At 36.6% G+C, this 26674-nt stretch overlaps 1 protein-coding gene across 12 annotated transcripts in view; it reads left to right on the forward strand.

Moving 5' to 3' along the window:
* Window positions 1-26674, forward strand: part of arhgap12b (Rho GTPase activating protein 12b) — a 58147-nt gene that overhangs the window by 28169 nt on the left and 3304 nt on the right. Inside the window, exons 3-20 of one of the 12 annotated variants that reach the window (XM_051913851.1) lie at window positions 379-462; window positions 13384-13644; window positions 14243-14383; window positions 14461-14541; window positions 15255-15380; window positions 16655-16726; window positions 17189-17260; window positions 17562-17623; window positions 19049-19130; window positions 19537-19659; window positions 20451-20552; window positions 22051-22149; window positions 22238-22340; window positions 22428-22544; window positions 22683-22781; window positions 22895-22972; window positions 23531-23665; window positions 25536-25641. In XM_051913851.1, coding sequence (XP_051769811.1) covers window positions 379-462; window positions 13384-13644; window positions 14243-14383; window positions 14461-14541; window positions 15255-15380; window positions 16655-16726; window positions 17189-17260; window positions 17562-17623; window positions 19049-19130; window positions 19537-19659; window positions 20451-20552; window positions 22051-22149; window positions 22238-22340; window positions 22428-22544; window positions 22683-22781; window positions 22895-22972; window positions 23531-23665; window positions 25536-25641 — 1943 coding nt within the window. The remainder of the gene's footprint in view (window positions 1-378; window positions 463-13383; window positions 13645-14242; window positions 14384-14460; window positions 14542-15254; window positions 15381-16654; window positions 16727-17188; window positions 17261-17561; window positions 17624-19048; window positions 19131-19536; window positions 19660-20450; window positions 20553-22050; window positions 22150-22237; window positions 22341-22427; window positions 22545-22682; window positions 22782-22894; window positions 22973-23530; window positions 23666-25535; window positions 25642-26674) is intronic. The other 11 variants (XM_051913853.1, XM_051913852.1, XM_051913856.1 and 8 more) reach the window with 11 other exon arrangements.

Consider the following 26674-nt stretch of genomic DNA (forward strand, 5'->3'; position numbering starts at 1 on the left):
ATTCATGGTGATTGACATCCCACCGTTTCTCTGTGGAGCGTGTGAACTGCATCTCCATTGATCTCTAGTGCTGTGACCTCTGACCTGTGTTGGCAGACCTTCAGCGTACAAGGCCACCCTGTCATGCTTTCTCTTAGTGGTTGCTTTACTCTCTCTCTTTCACTCTACAAGAGGTAAGACCAGTGTCCTAATGAGTGAGCCTATTTAAAGTGAACTCTACTGCTTCTATATTTAACCTACTAAGATGCTCTCTTTAAGCACCTAGTGCCTGCCTCTTTGTGGCTTTGGGTTAGAAAGCTATGACTGTCTTGTCTCTGATTTCTTATTTCTCTCTTCCACCCTCTCTGTATCACTCCCTGTCCCTCTTGCTACAAGAAGGAACTCAATTTCTCAGCGGGGGCCTGTTTTGGCCCCAGACCCACAGGAGACATGTTCTCTTACCTTCGATCTCCACATTACCTGGTGAGTGTCTGAGCACTGAAACTGATATTTACAGGAAGGTATTTAAAGGGATAGTTCACCCAAAAATGAAATACTGTCATCATTTACTCACTCCCAAGTTGTTCCAAATCTGTGTAAATTTCTTTGTTCTGCTGAACACAAAGGAAGATATTTTGAAGAAAGTGTGTAACCAGGCTGCTTTGGGGCACCATTGACTTCCATAGTAGGAAAAAAAATACAATGGAAGTCAATGGTGCCCCAGAACTGTTCAGTTTTTCATATTCTTCAAAATATCTTCCTTTCTGTTCAACAGAACAAAGAAATGTATACAGGTTTGGAACAACCTGAGGGTTAGTAAATGATGACAGAATTTTCATTTTGGGGTGAACTATCCCTTTAATGCAGGTAGGGTTCTCATTTAAGTGTGTGGCTTCTTGTTATGTATGATATTTGTTATACATGGTCCATTACATTGTGACATATTTTGAAATTGAAATAAAAATTTTAATCGAATAATAATAAAAAAATTATTATTAATAATATTAATAATAATATATACACTACCATTGAAAAGTTAAATGCTTTTATTCATCAAGGAATAAAGTGATGCATTAAATTGATCAAAAGTGACAGCAAAGAGATTTATAATATTACAAAATATTTCTTTTTTTTTAATAAATGCTGTACTTTTGAACTTTCTATTCTTTAAATAATCCTGAAAAAAAAAGTATCACAGTTTCCACAAAAATATTAATCTGTGCAACTGTTTTCAACATTGATAATAAGAAATATTTATTGAATGGCAAATTGCCATATTAGACTGATTTCTGAAGGATCATGTGACACTGAAGACTGAAGTAATGGCTGCTGAAAATTTAGCTTTGCAATCACATGAATAAATGACATTTTAAAATATATGAAAACAAAAAGTTATTTTGAATTGTATTATTATTTCACAATATTACTGTTTTTACTGTATGTAATGTAGTCTTGGTGTATGTATGGTATGATTATTTAATTATTTTATTTTGCTGAAGTGTTCTGGTAAAACACAATGAATTCACTGTCATGTTGTCTATCTCTTTCATGACTGGAATACCCTGTACTTTTGTGGTGAAATCCCACACATAATTTGACCTACAAGAAATGGACAGTGTGTAGGAGAGAAGGATGATGTCAGTTGTTTCTTGAACGGAGAGCAGCACTGAGGCTTTGTTGGCAGAGAGGCAAGTACAGGTTGCGTCATTGCGGCTGTTGTCGTCATTTTGCTGATTAACCCGTGTCATTCGGGCAAGTGTACTCACACTTAAGCTTTGTTCTGTCAGTACGGTGGCTTTGTGGTCATAGTGAGAAAGACACATTGTTCTGTGTCTATTTCTGCAGCTAAAGGTCTTGTCTAGGGCAGCCATGGGTGTTCTTCACCACTAACGTATGGTCTCATATTGCTTTGCTGTGTTGAGCGTTGGGAATGTCTTTCTCCTATAGTTTTGCATAATTGGAATTCTCTTCCCACAATCCCTCAAACACGCTGTTCGGTTCTGCCATGAAGAAAGGTTTTTGGTTGTTTCCAATGCATACCCTAATATTTTCAGACCATTTCAGAAGACTTTCTGAAATCATAGGTCTTTGCTCATCTATGCCTCTGTGTTGAGAAAGTGACACTTTTGAACATCCTTTTTGGCTGTGTCTGTGTCTCTCCCAAATCGCCTCTCTCTGTCTATTCATCTTTCTGTTCCTCTTTGTTGAGTCATTGTGAGTTGTTCTGAGGGCAGCCCTCCCTGAATAGCTATTGTGCTCTCTGTACCAAGAGCCGTCATCTCCTTTAGTCCATGTGGCAGACGTTCGACGAGAGTCTAAGACGTTTCGTTAACCCTGCTGTGCTTGTGTGTACAGGGGTGACGGACCAACACCGGGAACAACACTTGAGTAAATCCGCTATAGTGATCTAGCACAGCAAGTGCACCGCAATGACTTGGCACCTTTGTTAACCAGCCATGTGCTAAATGTGAGTCTAGGACAAACAGTTGGGGTTTATTTTATTAGTTACAAGAAGTGATTGCATCATTGCATCTGATGTGTTTATGTTGTCGGGTCGTTTGGCCGACGCTGATGTTTGACCTGCCACTAATTTGATTTACCTTGACAAGATTATCTGTTTCAGTATCGGTTCAGATAAATCTACTCTGTCTGAATTATCAGTCTGTAATTAAGTGTGTGTAAGGGAGAAAGAGGAAAATATCTATCTGGAAGGTATTTCGTTTATGCTAACAGATACGGTCAAAAGACATTATGTGGTGTTGCTAAATACTTCCTGTTATGCATGATGAACTGAAATATTGACCATTGTAGACTAAGCAAAACTTTATTTATGAAGTACCTTTTTAAAGTGCTTTACTGAACATGAAAATGAAAGTAGTAATTGGCAACAGACTTGAATTATTGAAAATAAATGCATATCCGAGATGGTAACATGTGCAAAGTGGTGTAGCAGTGTTACAAATACTATAGCGCAAAATACTTCAAACTACTTCAGACTCCTTCAAAAATAAATCCTTTATTAAAACATGGATTTGTAAGATTATATTTGTAAAAGGGTACCTTTGACAGGAAGGCTCTCTGTGTGAGACAGAATTTAAAAATAAAATGCATATCCATTTGATTGTTTTTCACAGTTTGGGACAACAGTGAATATAAAGGCTGATATTTCTGGCCCTGTTTTAGGTACAAGTAAGTGTAAAGGCCTGTTCACAACAAGACCAATAATCGATGCGAAAATTTGGTGCGATAAACATTTTAGTTTTAATGAACAGCTGTCAATGCATCTGTTTAGGCCGACATGAACATTTGCATGTCATTAATGTTTTTTTTTTTTTTTTTTTTCCATCGCATTGCGAAGAAAACCAATAAGAAACAAACTTTTGATCACATTCCCGGAGCTGCTGCTATTACATAAACTAACACATTGGTGGCGCTTATGAATGAATATTCTTGTATTTGGTGTTGTTTGATAATCCATAGTGAATACAAAAATCTGAAAGGCTGTTTGAAACATGTTTTACTTTCTTTCTTCTCCATAACAAGCGGGTTAGAAACAAAGTTGGGCAGCGCTGCTTTGTGGACCATAGTAGCATGGGTAACCGCTGTATTTCTGCTTTTATATAAGCGCTGCCTACGGTCAGAGATTGAATTTACATGTTCATTCAGCCCATCTGTTTTTTACACATTGGTCTCAAGTGTTTCATTATCATATTGCTGAGGTATATTGGTGCAACACCCTGAAGACATTTAAAAATAGAGGATCCTGCGATCAGTTCCGGCAGCCAGTGAGCCAAAGGATTTAAGTGATTCCTCAGTCTAGTATGAGTCAGCAATCTTGTTGCTGCATTATGAACTCTTCGTAAGTGTTTGATAAAGGTCTTTGGTAAGTTAGCCAAAATACAATTGCAGTCTTGATGTAACAAATAAATGGGTTTCGCTGAGTTTCTCACTGCCTGTAGGGAAGAGAGAGAAAAACACAGCAGAGAATCTCAGGTCACCAGGAAGTCTGGTTAAAAAAACTATATGATTATGATTATAAACCATTACCTTGGTACCTTTTAAAATGTGCTTTAGATCAATTAGGTTGGATGTTGTGTTGTGATAAAGATCTTTTGTTTGGTAGAGTAAACACTGACCTCAAATCAAGTCCATTAGTAATCTATGAGTAAAGCCACATGGGTGAACAGTGTTTTGGTGTATCGGAGAGTATATAGATCTCTATACTTGTGTTCTAGTGTGGTTGTTGTTGGTAATAAGATGTTATAAGTGTGTTTGTCCTGATTTTCTTTCATAATTAGTTGATTGCAACTAATTAAATTATCTTAGAATTAAAATTATTTAAAGGCTCTTAGTTCTGGTGCAAAAAAAAATCAAAGTTAGCATAGCAGTGTTAATTGCTACTGTATGTTAGAGTAAAATAAAATCTTGCTATGAACCTGCCTGTCTGTGTATGTGCACGGCAAATGTGTTTTTTAGTTCGTACAGACCTTTGTAAACCCCATAGGGTGTGTCAGGGAATCATCTGTCTATGTCTGTTAACTAAAATGAACTAATATCATGAACTGTTGCTGCTTATTCAACCTGCTAACACCATTGTCATACTTTTACAGTCTAGCCTCATAACCTACACTCCATGTAATTAGCAAGAGGCAATACCACGACAGAAATTAACGAGGGATTTTCTCATTAGTCAGGAGGCTTAGCTTCCCAAGGGGTGTCTGGAGGGGCAGGAGTATATTCATGTATTGTGTGAATGATATATTGTGCTGTGTGGTGCTAATACAGCTTAGCCTCAGTTATTGATTGTTTGAAGTTTGTTATATGAAACATATAATGTTCTCTGATTGCATTGACGTGATTCCAAACCACAATCAGGTCATCAGTGTTGGGAATGCTACTTGAAAACAGTAGCTTCAGCTTGTCAAGCTAATCAAAATTGTAAGTAGTTACAGTCAAGTCAGCCTTTTGCAATGATTTCTGCACTATATTGCTAACAAAACCAAATTGAAGGTCCTTAAAGTGGCCAGTATTGTTTGTTTGCTTGGTTGTAATGCTCCATGAACCATATAATGTGATGAAAGGTCACATTTTTTTGCTTCTTTTTGGAGCAAATAGCTTATTAAATGAAATTCTATACTATTTGAAAACAATAGTTGGTATCAGTTAGCCTTTTTAGTTACTTCCCAATGCTGGAGGTCAATGCATACCCCAATACATGAATCAAGAGAAGGAAGAGTTTATCCCTGAAGGTCAGCCCAAAGATTTTACAGGTCAGGATTAGGAGTTTCCCCCAAGCTACAGTCTGCTTTTCTGTAGATACTGTAACTTGTAGGAAATGCGTTATGTCGACAAAAATACAAACGGTGGAAAAGTTATACTTGTGTAGCAGAGCGTGTCAGTTCAATTAAGTTTTTCAGTAGTGCAGTTTTTTTTAAGCCTTTGCATCCATCAGCACATAGAGGGAACACAAAGAGAGAAAGACAGAGAGAGGGATAAGGGGGATGGGAGAGAGAGAGAGATAAAGGAAGAATCATCAATACAGCCCTTCTGTCCAAGAGCATCCTCTCCCCAACTCACTTCATGGTTTAAGCTAATTTAGGTGACAACCATCCCCATGTTTTGAACTCCCCTTGCCTATTTTTCTCTTTTACAGCGTTATGTAACCAGTTTTTGTCTGTGGAGTCATCTTATATCTATAATAAGGATTAATGTGAAATTTTCAGTTTTGTGCAGCATCAACCTACACAGTAGCATAGTTTTGTGTGCAATAATGGCAAAAGTATCTTTCCAAAAAATGTAAGGTTTAAAAAAAAAAAACATGAATTGGTAACAATGAAGACCATCTTTAGATTTGCAATGCAAGTTGTGTGTGTACAGGCTGTAAGGTTGAAGATATGGGGCATTTACTCATAAGCAGTGGTTTGAGCACAGAGAACAGAGTGTTGCTCACTAGGAGTCCTCGCTAACATTTCTGAATAATTAATAGGGGTTTTTGGGGAGATGAAGGGAACCAATGAGAACACAGGGATTTGCATGGTTGCGGGACGCACCGTCTGCCGTAGTGGATTTGGGAATACCATCAAAGCACTTTGCCTGCAGGTTTCACACACACAGACATACATACATGTGCACACTTCTACGCAATCACAGAAACTCATTAACTGCCACATTCACTGATTATGATGGATTTTTTTATTTATTTATTTTTTTTTTTTTTTTGAAGAAAAGGTTTCCGTTGAAAATCAGTGCTTTATAAATAAATGATGGTTGGTTTGGTTGATTCTTTCTCTTTCTTTCTCTTCCAATCAATCAATCAATCAATCAATCAGTCAATGGGGCCCAAAACAACATTGTATCCTATTGATGGATGGATGGATGGATGGATGGATGGAATTGTTATAGGCTGTGCATAACTAAAGTAAAGCAAAAAATGTAATCATTTTTTGTCAGATTTTCCTCTTTAATTTCAGTCAAACTGTTTTTTCTTGCTGCATTTGTACCCATTCAACATCTGTTGCAGTGCTTTAGAGAGGAAAGTGTACAACTGTACTTCATGCTGCTCTGACTGAGCTTTCATATTCTCATTGAGTCTTACAGAAACCATCAGCATTAGCGATGAGCGCAGGGTGGTCTGTTGGTGTGTGCGTGTGCGGTATCAAGTAGCGTTGTGCCGAAGACCTAAAGGTTAATTGGTTGTCTCTCTGTCAGAGTTTGAGCATTGCTGAACTCACTGAGGTGTGAAATAGAGCTAAAATTCCCCATAAAGTTTGCTGTCAACTAAATCAGCCTTCCTGGAGCCTCACTTATTGATTTGAGTATATGTGGGGTTGTGTCCTTCGTGACACACTTGCAGTAGATACTGTGGTCTCATACTGTAGATATAGACCTCATGTTTGGTTGAGCACACATCCATGTGGCTCCAGGGGCTCTGGGGGAGGTGACTGGGTGACTGTGCCTGCATGGCTCCGCATATGTCACAGATGTGCTAATGTGTAGCTGAGTGGATGCATCCTGACTGCAGGCAGTCAGATGGAAATGTAGGTTATACTGGTCATCCATACTTAGTCCAGAAGAAAAGAGAGTGAGATAGGCCTTTCTTTGTGTAAGGGGTAGTCGTTGATGGAGAAAAGAAGGTCTGTTCCCTCTAAAAACAAAAGGAGTGATATGACAAATGGAAGATTATTATTATTATTATTATTATTATTATTATTATTACTAATAGTCACATTCTTTTCATCATCATGAAGTCTGCAAGTATGAAGATGAAGTTTAATTTAACTGAGCTGAACCAACCCTATCTCATGAGATAATGTTTTACGAGTTGGTGATTCTGAAAATAATGGCAATTCGTAACTGTCTTATATTTTGGGAAATTGGTGGCAGGTTTGTATGAATTCATATGATTTGATTTTTAGAAAAATAATTAAGCATGAAGGTCTACCCCCAAACCCACCCCTAAATAACCAGCAGGTTGTACAAAAAGGGACAGATGAGATCGTACAAATTTGCCACCAATTTGCCAAAATGTAAAATAATTACAAAGTGCCGTTAGAGTTTCACCAGTGACCAAACCTGGTGAGTTATATTTTGTAATTAGCAATTGTTACGATAATGATAGGTCGGCATTAGTCCACTGACAGGGTAATCAGCCAATCACAGGCACTGCCTCCTCTCATGTGTCTTTTAGCTTGTATTTTGTGTAGAAAATGCCCCTGTCCTACACACAAGCACATCCATAAAGAAACATCACAAAATTGTGACCTTATCCAAGTTTTCAAATTGCCTTTTCACTTCTCTTTCTTACCTTACACACACTCATTCTGTTATGTAACCATCTTAGAGTATGTCCCAGCTTAGCACACAAAGACCTTTAAGTAAATGCGTACATGGCATGATTAACCTTAATATAGCCTTTCTGAAATACTTGTTTCTGATAGGTCAGTAATGGGATTTTGCTGTCAAATATTGTTCTGAAATGATCGCTGAACTTGTCTCAGACAGAAAAGTGCCTACATAGCTGTGTTAGTTTCTGAACCTTGTTGAACCTTAATCTGCAATTAAGCTAATACAATTATTTCAAATCAAATCAATATTTAACTTCAATTAGTTTTTTTTATTTTATTTTGTAAGCAGTGTTACGAGGAGGATAATGTACAGTCAGCATTAATCAAAGTACTTTACAAGACCAAGACCCTATAGATATGCTTATGGAGGACCTTACTTTTGTTCCATTTCTTTTTTTCATTCTCAAACACACTACACACACACACACACACACACACACACACACACACACACACACACACACACACACACACACTGGTGAGGTGCTTCAGAGGGAAAGGAATGCAGGTTACCATGTTTGCACATAATCCTTCTTTGGCGCACAGTTCAGTGGTCTAATGTGGACCCCTAGTGGCCAGTCACAAGAAGAGAACAGCTGATGAGCCAAAACATTATGACCAGTCACAGGTGAAGCGAATATCATTGATCATCTCCTAACAAGGCCACATATTATGGTCTGGGTAGATTATCTCTGAAACTGCAAAGCTTGTGGGTTGCTCCTAGTCAGCAATGGTGAGAATTTACCAACAGTGGTACAAGGAGGGACAAACCACAAACTGGCAACAGGATGTTGGGCGCCCAAGACTCATTGATACACGAAGGCTATCCCATTTGGTCCGAACCAATAGAAGGTCTACCGTGGCAAAAGTCACATAAAATTTTAATGTTGGTTATAGGAGGAATGTGTCACAAAACACAGTGCATCACACTCTGCTGTGTATTATAATATAATATAATATAATATAATATACAACCCGAATTTCGGAAAAGTTGGGACGTTTTTTTAAATTTGAATAAAATGAAAACTAAAAGACTTTCAAATCACATGAGCCAATATTTTATTCACAATAGAACATAGATAACATAACAAATGTTTAAACTGAGAAATTTTACAATTTTATGCACAAAAATTTGATGCCTGCTACAGGTCTCAAAATAGTTGGGACGGGGGCATGTTTTACTATGGTGCAGCATCTCCTCTTCTTTTCAAAACAGTGTGAAGACGTCTGGGCATTGAGGTTATGAGTTTCTGGAGTTTTGGTGTTGGAATTTGGTTCCATTCTTGCCTGATATAGGTTTCCAGCTGCTGAAGAGTCGTGGTCATCTTTGACGCATTTTTTTGTTTAATGATGCACCAAATGTTCTCTATAGGTGAAAGATCTGCACTGCAGGCATGCCAATTCAGCACCCGGACTCTTCTACGACGAAGCCATGCTGTTGTAATTGGTGCAGTATATGGTTTTGCATTGTCCTGCTGAAATTGATGTTGTCTGGAGGGGAGCATATGTTGCTCTTAAACCTTTTATATACCTTTCAGCATTCATAGTGCCTTCGAAAACATGCAAGCTGTCCATACCGTATGCACTTATGCACCCCCATACCATCAGAGATGCTGGCTTTTAAACTGAACGCTGATGACATGCTGGAAGGTCTCCCTCCTCTTTAGCCAGGAGGACACAGTGTCTGTGATTTCCAACAGGAATGTCAAATTTGGACTCGTCTGACCATAGAACACTTTTCCACTTTGAAACAGTCCATTTTAAATGAGCCTTGGCCCACAGGACACGACATCGTTTCTGGACCATGTTCACATATGGCTTCCTTTTTGCATGATAGAGCTTTTGGCATCTGCAGATGGCACGACGGATTGTGTTTACCGACAGTGGTTTTTGGAAGTATTCCTGGGCCCATTTAGTAATGTCATTGACACGATCATGCCAATGAGTGAGGCAGTGTCGTCTGAGGGCCCGAAGACTACGGGCATCCAATAAAGGTCTTCGGCCTTGTCCCTTACGCACAGAGATTTCTCCAGTTTCTCTGAAACTTTTGATGATGTTATGCACTGTAGATGATGAGATTTGCAAAGCCTTTGCAATTTGACGTTGAGGAACATTGTTTTTAAAGTATTCCACAATCTTTTTATGCCCTCACAGATTGCCCATCTTTACTTCTGAGAGAGTCTGCCTCTCTAAGACATCCCTTTTATAGCTAATCATGTTACAGACCTGATATCAGTTAACTTAATTAATTGCTAGATGTTCTCCCAGCTGAATCTTTTCAAAATTTCTTGCTTTTCAGCCATTTGTTGTCCCTGTGCCAACTTTTTTGAGACCTGTAGCAGGCATCAAATTTGAAATGAGCTCATTTAGTGGATAAAAGTGTAAAATTTCTCAGTTTAAACATTTGTTATGTTATCTATGTTCTATTGTGAATAAAATATTGGCTAATAATATTGGTGAATAAAACTTTTCTGGAATTCGGGTTGTAATTAATATATAATATAATATAATATAATATAATATAAGGTATGATATCAATTATGATTTGAGTAGCTTTCATACTGTACCACAGGCATGATAAGAGTGGTTGGCACTTGGAGGATGATGGACAGATGCATGAATGGATGATGATTCATCAAAAGATGAAAGAATATTTTCTTGCTTCAAGAAAATTTTACAAAAGCTTGCAGAATTCAGATTACAGTGACTGGTGCCGTTGCATCTATTGTACCTTTGTACTGACTGAATGAGAAAGCATATGTGGAATAGAAGCCATCAGAATCCTGTGTGTGTGACTGGTAACCACAAAGGACTTCATTAGCATCCGTATCTGAACATCTAATCTGAAAACATCTCTGGAACAGCAGAGAACGTCTCATAACATGAAACCAATTGGTATTCATGTGTGCTAGTACTTCAGTTTGACGTCATATACATGCTTACAGACACATTTCAGGACCTGCAACCTGACTGCATATATTAAGGGTTCATACTCAAATATCCCTCTGCCTTAGGGGTTTTAATTCATGTACACTCACAGCTGTTACCATGTGTATGTGCATGCTGTGCATTTCCTCCTGGGTGTGCTCTACAGATTTCCATGTGGAGCCATGTGGCCGAGCCTGGATTTGAATACGTTCATCTTTGTTTCTGTTTGTGCACGCAACATTGTACATTACACTGAGTGAAAACTTTGCTGTTTGAGCTATTTTTGGGTCCCCTATTTTATGAAATAATTCAGTAGAGGCTGGTCTCTCTAACATTGTGTTCATTTACAGATACAGTGTGCATGCGGTTGAGACAGAGCAAGAGACAGAAATATGCAAACAAGGGTTGAGGTTTTTATGCAGATATTTAGGTGGAGAGTTTCAGTATCTCCATTAGATTGAAGAGAAAAAGACCTACAGCTCAAGAGACAAGCAGGAGTCAGAAGGTGAAATTTACCAATGTATTTTTTAATGTTTGATTTCAAGTGGTTATATTATATTATATTATACTATATTATATTATTATGCACAATTGGTAGTATCGTACTTGGTAGTGTTTATTTTCTTGGCTTTATTTGTTATTCTAACATAACGTTAATACATACATTTATTTCATACTAGATATACTTTAAAACCATTTACATATTTATTGACATATCACTTAAGACTTACTGATATAAATTGTAATTAAACTTTATTTGGAGTATTTCTTTATTGCACAATTCATATTTCTTAATATTATGCCTAAAAAGTGTTTTAATATCACTGTTAATAAGGATTGTATGATCTTTGTATAATATCAGTTATTTAAAGTGTACATAAAGTATACTTGCAATAGTTCCATTTTAGCACATTCAAATATACTTAAGTATATTTTTAGTTGGACTTCAGCACGACTTCTGCACTACTTCTTGCATTAATTCCAAAATTAGTTAATAAAAGCAGACTTTAAGTAATACCAGTTTAGTATATCAAAAGTATAATTGCGGGGAATTTTTAATTAGCACATAAATATGTAAATGTATCTGTTGTATACTTAAGCACATAATAAATGTATTTCAAATATATTGTAGATTTTTTTTTTTTTCCCACTAGGGTAGTTTTAACTATTTTTCTGTTTTTATGTAATTTGTAACTGAAGTGTTATGTAAGTCAGCTAGTTGCCAAATAAATAAATATATTGACATAAAATATTAATTTGAGTTGATATTTTTTTATTATGTAAGCTGAACGAGAACTATCGCAGTGTTTAGTGGCCATTATACAAATAAATGAGTATTTGACTGCCAGCCAAAATGCATTTGGATGAATGTAATGTTGGGATTCTCTTTTGGAATGTTTTCCTAATGCCACGCAGTCACACAGGACATTGGAAAACGTTAGAGCAGCTTTGAGTCTATTATCACGATAAACCTTATTATTTCAGTATGACAGGAAGTCTCATATATTTCCATGCATGACAGGATGGATTAGCCAACAGGCCTCTTTCCCTCTCTTTCAAATTCCCTGACTATTTGAGGTCTTTGCCAACAAGTCTTTCCATAAAAACAGGAATTGTGTCAGATTTTTTCAAAGGTTAGCATTGGGTCATTGCTTTGGATTGGTCCTCAGACTTGTGCCATGTTGCACCCCCTGACAGGTCACCCAAGTGTAGCGTATGCATATACAGATACTGTATATACTCTAATTTGCACATCACTAGTTGCAGTATTAGGGTTTCAAGTCAAGTAGTCACTAGTGACTTTGTTAATGTTCTGGGAGCAGTACCTGTTGCCCTCAGGTGAGAGACTGGCTTCTATTTCTGTTTTTCCTGTATATGTTTCAGTTGTTCAATTTTCCTCTGGTTGGTATTGTGTGGTTTGTTTTCATTATGGTGAAGCTCATAGTGGGTTACACCAAAATAACAGCACCTTCAGCAGCGAGGACGCCGTCTCTTTTAGAGTAATGAGAAAGAGATGCTTTCTAAAAAAAACTCTTTGAAACAACTGAAAGAGTGACTTCTTCATTGACTGACTTCTATACTAAAATATTTCTACTGAACTGACTGTTTTTCTATCATTACATTTACAAGTGATTAAGTACAGATGGTCATAGATCTTTTCAAACTGCTTTTTGATTGGCTCCTCTCTTTGTTCTCGGTCTCTTTTTCTTGGTAAATCATATGCAAATATTTCCATGCTTAATCTTTAACTTTATTGAATTCTCCCCATGCTTTCCTCTCATTTAAAACATGAGTTGTTTTAAATGAACTGTGTGAAAGTCTAGCCAGTTGTCAGCCATGAACGCATCAATAAAATAACTGGCAGATGTTTCTTGGAGCCCCCTGTGAATCTTGGATCTCTCTCAGAATTTCTCCACTGCCTGGCAGAATCAATCACAGTTTTATTAGCTGCTTTTGTTTCTCTTTACCCTCTTGCTTTGGCAGATGTGTGCACTTATCTTTTGAGACATTTACATTTTAGCTGCTAAACAGAATATTGATTTTCATGCAGAACTGGAGAGAGACACTTTATTTCTTTTGAAAAATTAAAATTTTCTCTGACTTGCTGCCCTTTTCTCTGTTTTGTCCACAGGGCATATCTCCTACCGGACAGGGTCGACCCGAATCCCCCGTGTACACAAACCTCCAGGAGTTGAAGATCTCTCAGTCATCTCTCCCACCTGTTCCCACTTCCTCCCCTCTCCACATCCTGGGCGACTGGGAAACGCATAAAGATTCGAGTGGAAGAAACTTCTACTACAACCGCACGACTCAGGAAAGGACCTGGAAACCACCCCGATCACGAGACAACGGGGTCAGTCGTGGAGACACGCCCAACACTGGAGACATGGAGGTAACAAACAACTAGAAAAATGTCCATTGATATTGGTCAACTGTTTTAAAATATCTGATTTCATATGTAAAACACATCATCTTTATGCGAATGTGAGCGTGACTGTGTGCCCACATGCTTGTGAAAGTTTGAACTGGGCCAAAGATGAAGTAGGTCTTCAGTCTATATTTAAGTCTTTGAAAAATGCTGTTCAGATATTTAAGCTTCATCAGGCAGTTGACCCAGCTTCACACAGAACAACTCATTCTCAGCTGATGTTATTATTATGAATTAAAATAATGTCAGTTAAGTTGTTCTGGATACTGTAAGAGCTAACATGTATGTCTGTGTTTATGAGAGTAAATAGTTTGACCTGTTTCCCAGACGTATTTAGAACAGCCTTATCTGAAGTTTCGATCTAAGTTTCACAATTTTTATTGTCTAAAGCTGCCATCTAGTGGTGAAAACATAAATTATGGTTTAATAAAAGGGGGGCGCATAATATATTTTGTTTATCAGTTAAAATATTATCGGTTACAGATGCACTAAATTTGCACTATTCACTTTGTCTTTCTGCCATTTTTGTTTTCTCATTCTCTTGTCTCACTGCCTTCTTTAGCATTTGTCTTCTGAGGAGAACTGTCCCAGCACACACTCCAGTCAGTCAGACAGTCAGTACGGATCGCCCCCTAGAGGCTGGTCTGAGGAACTGGATGAACATGGCCACACACTCTACGTGTCTGAATACACCAATGAGAAGGTGCTGGAAAGACACAGCAAAATCTCATTTGTTATGGATGATACATAGTGTAACAGATATCTGTCTTTGTTTGGCAGTGGATTAAACATGTGGATGAACAAGGACGGCCGTATTACTACAGTGCTGATGGATCCCGTTCAGAATGGGAGTTACCAAAAGTAAGTTAAACTTTTTCACATGTAGACCCAGACAGTTTTTCTCCTGTCTTTAAATCATGTGTTGTTGTTAATTTCCTGCTTGAGCTCTAGTGTTAACCTGGACAGTAGGTGGTTTACCTGGAAAATCTAAAAGTAACCCTGATTCCCTAATCTAGTTAGTCGAGATCAGTGTTTCTAGTGCCCCAGTCGCTGCTAGACACTGTTAGACACTTTTATTACACGTACTCTTACACTCATTCCATCCATACACACACACACACACACACACACACACACACATATGTTGTACTCTGGGGGGCTGTGCGGATTGGGGGGGCTCATGTTCGGAGGAGGGGATCTTGACTGCACATGGTGCTGTGGACGGTGAGGAGAGAGGTACCCAGCGGCTGTTCTTTTCTGTGTTTTTATCACTGTCTATACTCATTTAGTATATAAATGAGTTAGGTTTTTTTAACCAACCTTTTTTTGCTTGTTTCTTCAAAACATTGCAGAATTTCCTGTAGAATTGTGTATAAATAGATGCAGAAAATCCCACTATATTTTTTATTTTTTAATAGCATTTTGTAGGCTATTAATGTGGATAAAAGATGGAAATCCTCTACATTTTGAACTGAAACTCAATCCCCCCTTGAAATTTATTTCCTCAGTCCCCCCGAGTCCTGCCGATGGTTTTAACACTTTCTCTCTCTCTTTTCCTTCCTGTTTGTTCTCAGTATAATCTCTCTCCTCCAATCTCTGGAGAAGCTCCTAAGAGTCACAGTTTGGAAAGGAAGCAGCAGGAGCCCATTGTGCTGACCAAGTGGAGACACAGCACATATGTGCTGGACATCAGTGATAAGGTATGTCTATGTTGTTAAACACAAACAAATGTGCTCTTTGGTTGTGTTCTTTTTAGCACAACCAATCACAGTCTTCACAATACAGTTCTCTGTTTTGTAATATAGGTGTGTGTGTGTGTGTATATATGTATGTATAATATATATACATACATACATACACATATATGTATATATATATATGTGTATATATATATATATATATATATATGTATGTATATATATATATACGCATACACTGCCATTCAAAAGTTTGGGGTTGGTATGATTTATTTGATAGAATTCTGCATTTATTTGCTCAAAAAATACAGTAAAATATTGTGAATCATTATTAAAATAACTGTTTTCTGTTTGAAAATATTTTAAAATCTAGTTTATTCCTGTGATCGCAAAGCTGAATTTTCAGCAGTCATTACTCCAGGCTTCAGTGTTACATGATCCTTCAGAAATCATTTTGATATTTTGATGCTCAAAAAACATTTTAATTTGGTAGGAAATTTACAAAATATCTTTATGGAACATGATCTTTACTTAATATCTTAATGATTTTTGGCATAAAAGAAAAATCGATAATTTTGACCCATACAATGTATTGTTGGCTATTGCTACAAACATACCCGTGCGACTTATGACTGGTTTTGTTTTAGGATTCTTTGATAAATAGAAAATTCAAAAGAACAGCATTTATTTGAAATAGAATCTTTTGTAACATTATAAATGTCTTTACTGTCACTTTTTAATCAATTGAATGCATCCTTGCAGAATAAAAGTATTAATTTTTTAATATCTTTCCAAAAAAAAAAAAAAAAATCTTGTTTTGTTTATATTTACTTTGGTAGTGTATAATGTTACAAAAAGATTTTTTTTTTATTTTTTTTTTTATTCTCCAATAGACCAGCACTTAATGAAAGTAACATAACCGCTTTGATGTTTATTGCCCTGGGTTATGACTTTTTAGGTGTTTATGGTTATTACTGACTCCATTTATGTAACTCTCAGGCCCTTTCAAATCTTTTACTATGAAAACCAGCATGTAGCCTAAAAGCCAATTAGGAGGCTGTCAGTTGTTTTTTTTCCCCACACAGATGCCAGTGAAGATTAACACATACCAAATATATTTCCTATAGGAGAGTGTGAGGCTTTTAACAGTTCTTAATCTCAGTGCATGTGTTTTGTATTTTATTTTGTCACTCAATTATGCTGGTTCTTTAAAGATGCTAAATGAAACAAGCCTGACATTATGTTGCTCTTGTGTCACACAATGGTTTTCATTCCAGCTGCCATTCAAAAACAGATGGTTCAGTGTGAACCGCCTCTCCAGGGGCTTCGGTCTGTCACTGTACAGAGAAGTTAGTCACCTCATTATGCTGTAACCAATCAGATGTGATTACAGACTTCTTGATTTCGTCTCCTTCCCAAATTGAAATTGTTTTCAAGCGAATCAAGGAAATAAATCAATTTGGGTTAATCAAAACTTGCTCAAAATGTGCACTTCATGATTTCTACATGATTTATCTGGGTGTGTGCATATGTGTGCTTATTTGTATGTTTGCGTATGCTGCCTTTATACTAACTTATTTTATTACTAACATGTCAAAAACATCTTGTACAAACAATTCATAGCACATCAAGACTTGAGCTAACTGAGTCTGACCATTATTAGTATATGTAAACACTAATATATCAGCCTTTTTCTCAGGAAATTCTTAATTGCATTGAGAATGGATCTAACCTCTTTTTTTGTATTCATCCTCTAACCACCTCTACTCTGAATGTTTAACACCACACTTTTTCTGCTTTATGACTTGCAGGAGTCTGTAAATGCCAAACACAACTCTCCTGAATCAGACTCCTGCCCCTCTTCACCAAAACACCCCTCTACCGTTAGTATAACCAATAACATGTGAACGTGCCTTTCAGTTTATTAACATTCAGTTCTCTTTTAAATGCATGTTGTCATTAGAATTAACAATGCAATTTCAGTTGCCTAATTTAAATACTACTGCTAATAATAATAATAATAATAATTTTTATACAATATATTATAATCATTATAATATACAGTATAATAATATACAATATTCTTATGTATTTATTTACTTTTTATTTGATCTTTTCCCCTTTATTGTTATTTATTTTTCTTTTCATTTTTATTCACTGAGCTCATTTTTCTCCTCTCTGTAGCCCTCAGAAAAGTGTGGTGTTCTCAATGTCACCAAGATCACTGAACATGGCAAGAAAGTCAGGTAAAAACTGCATCACTGAATATTGTCATTTTTAATAGGTATGGGGAACTGGACAATAAAATACTAATAATATTCATGCATTATGCAGTATATTTTTTCTTAAAAGAAAAAAGTTTTGCAAAAAAAAAAACTTTTGTGGCCTGTAATATCGGTTGATGCTACAAAGAGTGAATTAAATCATGAAATGAATTAAATTGCGAAATGGAAGCATTGGTCATTAAAGTGCCCCTATTATGGTTTTCCAAATATTACCTTTAAAGGGATAGTTCACCCAAAAATGAAAATTACCCCATGATTTACTCACTCTCAAGCCATCCTAAGTGTATATGACTATCTTTTTTCAGACGAACACAATTGGAGATATATTTAAAAATATCCTGGCTCTTCCAAGTCATATTCACCTAGGAAAGCTTGAGGTTGAGTAAATCATGGGATAATTTTCATTTTTGGGTGAACTATCCCTTTAATGCAGTATGTAATATAGCTGTTTGTGAATGTAAAAGGTCTGCAAAGTTTTAAACATCAAAATGCTTGACAAATAAACTTATTGTCTTCTAAAAGAAAGGATCAATTCTGAAATGCCGAGACGAGTCGTCAGTAATTCCAGTCTCACTTCCTGTTACAAACCTATGCAGGTGTGTAACACATTTGCATAATGCCAGCCTATGGTCTTCATTGGCTGCTCGCGAACAACGTCTACTTTGCCCCGCCCTCCAACACTGTAGTTGTAGCTAAGGCTTGGAAGAGTTTGGTTCGTGATGTTGACATGCCGTTTTCTGCACTAAAAGCAAATCCACTTGGGTTTAAATTGATATGGTAAAACCGACGCTATCACTGATTAAGCTTCCGGAGTTGAAATTCAAATATGGTAATGGAGGTTTTGTTTCCGACACACCCTGTAGCAAAGTCCCTTTAAGACAAGTCATTTCAATCGGCAGCCATCTTTGACTTTACCACTCAGCGATTAGCTCTTTTTAGAAGGCGGGACTTATCCCGCCATATTGTGCGTTGCACTTTCTCCCATTCATAATAATACAAGTGCACTGTCTTTCTATATATAAAGTCTTTGCCTGTAGTCTGAACATACTGACCAATCAGAGCAGAGTAAAAGGAGGGGTTTAGAGGGACTGGATCCTTGATTGAGCTGTTTCAGACACTGTGAGAAAAGAGGTGATGCTGCAATGTATATTATGAGAAAATGAGTGGGGTTTTTTTTGTGTGTGTGTGTGTGTGTGTGTTTTTTTTTTTTTTTTTACCTTGGATGCATGTAAACCTGTTTAAAACAAAATTAGGAGCATTTAAAGTAGCATAACGGGCACTTTAAAAAAATATTATGCAGTTTTTGGTGATTCCCTTTACTAGTTTATCATTTGATCTTTAAAATAGTGACACAGATGCTCACTTATTATTTTTATTGTCCTGCAGGAAGAATTGGGCCTCCACCTGGACTGTCCTGCAGGGATCCTCATTACTCTTCGCAAAGGGTCAGGGCAGCGGCACCAGCTGGGTATGTATTAATGCCAGGTTACAATGGTCCATTCCTCTGGGGCAAGGAGGGAATTTTCTTCTAGAAAATTGTTCAGTGTATTTTACCTTGTTGGTGTGTAGTAACGGTTGACAGCATTATTTCAATTTACATGCTTTGAATACTGGCAGGCTCCTACATATTTTCAAATTTGCTTGCATTTATGCAGGAGTGTACTACTGTGCAAACTGCATCCACATTCAGTGTTCAACAAATGTGAACAAAAAAAGTAGTATTCAGATTACTATAAACATTAGCTCTCTTGCTGATTTGTACCTCTCTCTTTCGTTTATATCTCCCATGTGTGTTGTGAGTGTTTTTTTTTTATGCATCATCACTTTTTTTCTGCTCTTTTCCTTTCTTTCATCTCTTCTCTGTCTCTTCAAAGTCGTACTGCCGCAATGGTTCCTTTCCTGAACTCCTCCTTTCATTGCTAAGTAACTGGAAGCGTTCGATTAAGCCCCGGCCTGCAGTGTCCTATACGCACTGTAGACGCGACCGGGCTCCTTCTGTATGTGTCAGCCTCTCTGAACAGAATGAATGTGCCCTCTGCTCTATGCTGATCTAGGAACAATTTTGCATAGATTAAAGATGGCTGCAATTTGTAATTTGATAAATACTTAAGATGGTTTAAAAAAAAAAAAAGTATGGTATTTGATATAATTTAATTTCATTATATAAATAATTATAAGTTAATATAAGTTATGTTATGTAGAGCTGTTCTGAGATCAGCAGAGCAGGGCAGCTTGTCTCCCATTTTATTTGTGCACGTTCTACTTTCTGCCTGTGCGCCACACTTATAGCCCCTGCTATGTGCTTGATGTCAGTTCCTCCTGCAAGAGAGAGTGAATTTAAAACTTTTATAATGTCAAATAACCAGAGATAGTAAATGAAAATGGATGTTTGCTGGCATGCATTTCTGTATAATCAGACTCATTTATTTTGTGCCATTTGAATGTGTAAAAAAATCACAACATACAAAGTGGAGCTTAGCACTGCACAAAGCAAAATATGGGAATGCTCTTTGCAAACCATGGCCATAAATTATAAAACATTCAAGCGTGTGCATTGTGCATTTAATATTCAAATCTAACCTATTAGTGGACATTCCCTGGCACCCAGAACTAATTGACACTTAAAATGCAGCGTTCTCCGTAACTCACCTTTAAACAGGAACAACAAAATAGCTTTTGTTTAACAGCACTGGACTAAAATGAATCCTAAAAACTCATAGAAGATGATTAATTAATGGAGAGTTGACAGATTTAAACTGAGCTGTTTAATTTACCTTTGTTATTAAAGTTTGGAGGCAATCAGTCCAAACCGGAATTCACAGTGGACCTCCGAGGAGGTTCGGTCGAGTGGGCATCCAAAGAAAAGTCCAGCAAGAAACATGTAATTGAGGTGAGAGTCAGCTGATTTTACCTCTGAATTTCTCAAAATTGTAGTAAATACTTTGTTTTAACATTTTTGGTTAATTTATGGCAATTACAGAGCAATTTTCTGATGAATTAGCAGAAGAAGATAAAGCAATAAGCCATGAGAGACTGTTGGTTAGAGTTATTTTAACACTTTTACAGGTTATTTTTACAGTGCCTAGAATTCTTAACCTTGGTAAAATTATTGTATCACACAGTAATTTAACCATTACTGGCTTATTACTTTTATAAAACATGTTTTTTATTTAATGACAACAGCAATACTTTAAGACAACAGTGGTAATCAAATAGCTGATTTATTACTTACTTATTCTATTAGTTATTTAGTATTTTATAGATATTAGCCAAGTTATTAGCAATGAAAATCCTAATAAATTACATCAGGTACTGTAATACAGTTACAGTTACATTAGCATAATTGCAGCATGTTTACGATTGCCAAGCAACAGCATTTATAATATTAGTTTTTCATGATTAAAGGCACAATATGTAATTTTACACCACTAGAGGTCGCTTATTCAAAACAAAGGCGTAGCTTGATGACGCCTTGATTTTGCAAAATCATGGGAGGTGCAGTCTTCACGTCTACAGCCTGTGGAAAAGAATCCGACGAGACTCAGGCAGAAATCATATTCATGGATGAGCTAATGTATTAAAGATTTATTAACATTAATTTAGTATGGGTGGGGCTGAAAGCTGTTGGAGCGGAACGAGGCCGCTGGAGCGATTGCTAATGAGAGACAGGCGCGAGCGCAACACACGGAGAGCAGTGGTGCTTTTATTATGCCGCAGACTACCCCTTCCGCTTCTTCCAGTCATGCGTATGTGGGGTAACGCATCACTGTTTTATCATATTAGATACATTTGTGTATTGAAAGTTGTTATAATGCTACTCTGTGCGTTCGCTTGGCGGCTACTATGAGACACTTGTTGCACACTGCAGTAAGCTAGATTGATATTAGGCATGGTAAAACATGGTACTCGCTATAAATCAAGAAAACGAGATTTTAACAATAAGACTTGCTGTGTTGAGCTATATAGCAATGATTAATTTTCTGTCGATGAATGTATCCAAACAGTGGCTCACCTGTCTAATAAAACACATAATATATTAAAGCATCTTTGGTGTTTCCATGGTTTCTACAAAATAAAACCGAAATCGAGGGTAGTGCGGGTATGATGTCATTGATAGGCGACACACGGACACGGTCCGTGTCCTGGTTAAAATTGCTTATTTCTCTGAATTTAAACATTCTTGGAAACATTTGGGATAATGTTAGTACACAAGTCAACAAAATATATACAACAAAACATTGTTGTAGTGGTTTTTGGATATTTTAATCCAGAAATCTTACATAGTGTGCCTTTAACTGTAATATTTCTTACTGTAACTTAATCTGTCCTGACACCTGCCTTTGCCTAATATAATCCCACTGACCTGATGTGAACTTTGACCCCGGCAGCTGAAGACACGAGTGGGCACAGAGCTGCTGATCCAGTCTGAGATTGACAGTGTTATTAATGACTGGTTCAGAGCGCTTTCTGAGACCATCAACACACATGTGAGTGAAATACACACACCACACACTGCAAAAATATGAAATAAACAGTTCAAAATCACATTGTAATGACGATGCATGTGTGTTATAGGCTTGGGAGTCTGATGAAGCCATTGAAGAAGACATGCCTGAGTCTCCTGGATCTGAGAAACACGACAAAGAGAAAGACCCCAGAGACTCAAAGAAAAACAGAAGTACAGAAAACATAAATTTGTCAAATAAATCATAACTACATATAGGGTTTGTGCTGAGTCATGACATGCACCTGTGTGTTTGTGCAGTAGTGAAGAACTCCAGTATGGAGTCGTCCGAACAGAAGAAGACCAGAGTGAAACTGAAGAAGTTCCTCACACGGAGACCCACCTTACAGGCTGTCAGAGACAAGGGCTATATAAAAGGTAACATACCATGATATAAGTGCTTACAGCTTAGTATTAGGAGCTAACAAGACTTTTTAAGCATTTGTGAATGATCTACATAAAGAGCAAAGGGTTCTGTTAGAAAACACCTCTGGTAACCCTCCTCTCTGTTCTCAGATCAAGTGTTTGGCTGCAGTTTGACTGCCCTGTGTCAGAGAGAAGGCACTTCTGTGCCTAATTTTGTTAAGATGTGCATTGAGCATGTGGAGAGTACAGGTACTTATTTGTGTGTTTCATTTATTGGGATTGATTATATTAATGCACTCTTTGAGCTGTTGTTCTAGGACTACATCCACTTCCTGTCTCATTTGTCTGCATCTTTTTCTCAGGCTTAAGTGTTGATGGCTTGTACAGAGTCAGTGGAAATCTGGCTGTCATACAGAAACTGCGCTTTGCTGTCAATCATGGTAGGGGATTTTTTTGTTTGTTTGTTTATGCAGTTTTATAAAATCTCACAAACAGGTCTCACACATTCTTGTTATTGTTAACTAAAACTAAAATAAGATCTATGAAAAATATTTGAAATAAATCTGAAATGAAATAAAATATATTAGATGAAAAACGTATGCTTAAAAACTTAAACGAAAATTAGAAATGTTGCCTTGGCATCTAACTAAAATAAAATAAGTTGAAGTACTAAAATTGATAAAACTGAAGTAAAAATAAATTATAGAATTATAGAAGTATATAGAAATATTTTTTAAAAGCTAATAAAAATGGCAAAAGCATATAACAATATTACTAAAACTAAAATTAAAATAAAGACTCAAAATATCAAAATAAAAGCTAATTCAAAATATTAATAACAACAAAGTTCAAACAATCAGACAGAAAAATTACTCTTATACTTTATCCAGTGGTATATTAGCTGTCTAGCAAAGTTTCTCCTTGTATAGCAGTCTGGTCTGCTTTGTCCAGCAGCTTTATTTTGAATTGGTATAAAGGGTTTGTTTATGTGTCTGCAGATGAAAAGGTGAATCTGGAAGACAGCAAATGGGAGGATATCCACGTGACTACAGGTGCTCTGAAGATGTTTTTCCGGGAGCTTCCAGAGCCTCTGTTCACCTACACATCCTTTAATGACTTTGTCGAAGCCATCAGTGAGTTCTTTCATTTCTCTGTTTGGGCAAAGATTTTATTTAAAGAAGTACTTGTTTGATTGATTCACAAATAAAACTAGGTTTCATATGAGCTGCAAAAGTGTGAGCAGCTCAGAAATGATGAATCTTGTTTCTGTTTTTTGTCTTGGTTTTTCTTGAACTTGTATAATTTCTTAAAGGGTTAGTTCACCCAAAAATGAAATTTCTGTCATTAAGTACTCAGCCTCATGTTGTCCCAAACCCGTAAGACCTTTGTTTGTCTTGAGAACACAAATTAAGATATTTTTGATGAAATCCGAGGGTATCTGATCCACACATAAGCAGCAATGACACTGCATCTTTTGAGGTCCAGAAGGGTATTAAAAGACATCAATAAAACAGTCAATATGACTACAGTGAATCAACCTTAATGTTATGAAGCGACGAGAATATTTTTTGTGCGCAAAAACAAAACAAAATACCGACTTTTTCTTCAAAGCTTAATGAATCTTTTGATTCAAATCAGTGGTTTGGAGCACCAAAGTCACGTGAATTCAGTAAATGAGGCTTCGTTACGTCATAAGTCTTTTGAAATTTCAGTGGTTCACGCGACTTTGGCAGTTTGATACACGCTCTGAACCACTGATTTGAAACAAAAGATTCATAAAGCTTTGAAGCTTCATGAAGCAGTGTTTTGAAATCGCCCATTACTAGATATTGTTGAAAAAGTCAGTATTTTGTTTTGTTTTTGCACACAAAATGTATTCTCGTCACTTCGTAACATTAAGGTTGAACCACTGTAGTCACGTTGACCGTTTTATCGATGTCTTTTAATACCTTTCTGGACCTCAAAAGATGCAGTGTCATTGCTGCTTATGTGTGGATCAGATATCCTCGGATTTCATCAAAAATATCTTCATTTGTGTTCTGAAGACAAACAAAGGTCTTATGGGTTTGGGACAACATGAGGGCGAGTAATTAATGACAGAAATTTCATTTTTGGGTGAACTAACCCTTTAATTCTTCTTTTCACTTTTTAATTTAAAATATACAGTGGGGTCCAGAGATCTGGGATCCTGGGATTAAACTCAAGTTTAAACCTAAATAAACTTGAATTGTAAAATAAAAATAAGAAACATGAAAAATGATGAAGATGAAATATGAAAGATTCTTCACCATTTCTTGAGCTCCTTTGTACAAACAGTCAAATGTTCTTGCTTCTACTGAAGTATGATACTGTTCTGATGTTTGGGGTCAGCAAGTCTCTTATGTTCACCAATGCTGAATTTTACTTGATCAAAAATACAGTGAAAAATGTAATAAATATTTTCATTTTAAAATATTTCAGTTTAAAATAACCTTTTTTAATGTATTTAAAAATGTAATTTATTCCTGTGACGGCAAAGCTGAATTTTTAGCATCATTACTCCAGTCTTCAGTGTCACATTATCCTTCAGAAATCATTCTAATATGCTGATTTGCTGCTCAAGAAACATTTCTTATTATTATGAATGTTGAAAACAAATGCTGTGTAATATTTTGGTGGAAACTGTGATACTTTTTTCAGTACTGTCACTTTTGATCAATTTAATGCATCCTTGCTGAATAAAAGTATTAATTTCTTTAAAAATATATATCTTTCTGATCCCAGACTTGTGAACAGTAGTGTACAAAGTGATCTTTAGATGCTCTTTTTAATAAGGGAAAAACATGGACATTGATTTTATCATTAAACACCCCAGAAAACTAATAAAGCATCAACCACAAGAGGGAGCAGTTTGACTTGGGAATAGTTTTTATAGTTTCCACAGCTGGATTATCCGGAGCATCTCAACAGTATCCTAATCCTGTTTTTTTTTTTTTTTTTTTTTCCATTTTGCTTGATTTTCAGAACACTCAGATTACAAGCAGCGAGTCCAATCCATAAAAGACTTGATCAAACAGTTGCCAAAACCCAATCAGGAAACAATGAAAGTGTTATTCAAACACCTAAAAAGGTAAGAAACCGCTCCGGTCATTGTTTTTAATGGAACATTTGTGTATTATGCACTGGGCCATTTATTGCATGGCTTGATTTGTCATTTTGAGTTAATAAGCCTTCCTTTCCAAACCATCATCATTCATTATTGATTTGGGGCCATGTTGGTGTGTGTGATTGTTGGAGGTGAGGAGGGTGTGGTCCATGCTCTGCACAGCAAGCCTCTATCGAGTTATCTCACTGTATCCATTACTGGGACAGACCTGGAGACTAGCCAACTACATCATTATGAGAGAGAGAGAGACACATGCGGAGCAGGAGAGACTGGAGGGAGGGTCTACACCACATCCTACTGATGCATTGCCATTGGCACTGGGGTGTGATGCATGAGCCACAGAAAGAGAAAGAGAGTCTTGAGAAATATAGCGAGCAAAAGACAGTGACGGAGAGAGAACATGAAGGGCTGTATGGAGGAAAGTGTGAGGTGCTGTAGTTAATCCAGGCGTGGCTGTCTGCAATTGTGATGCAGTAGGAATGTAATTCAATTAGTTAACGGCCTGTGTAAACAGTTCTTGACTGTGACATCAACCTTGGGAGCTTCACAGGAAACGGCAGATGTGGAGAACGCAACTGTTATGTTGCTGATGCTCCAGGCTCCATAGATGTGGTCTAGTGTTTACTATCAGCATGATTTGCAGCTCATTTTGGCAAAGACCAAAGGTTTAGACAGGAACAGACTGATTGACATTTAACACATTCACTTACTTTGTTGTTACTAGGAATGCATATTGCATGATATTAAAATTCTAGCTGATACTAAATTTATACACTATTTTGCCTAAATAAATAAAACAAAAACACTAAAAACTAAAATCAATAGTTTTAAAGTGAATTTAGGTGTCACAACATTTATAATATAATATATATACATCAATACATCATTTTTAGATTTAATAAAGATTATATTTAACAGTTTTATGAAATTATTATTAATTGTTTTTATATATAATCTTACGATTAAAAATAAAATGCTTTCTGTCACAAGATATCAC

This window comes from Ctenopharyngodon idella, chromosome 12, assembly GCF_019924925.1.
Source record: "Ctenopharyngodon idella isolate HZGC_01 chromosome 12, HZGC01, whole genome shotgun sequence".
Classification (NCBI taxonomy): Eukaryota; Metazoa; Chordata; class Actinopteri; order Cypriniformes; family Xenocyprididae; genus Ctenopharyngodon; species Ctenopharyngodon idella.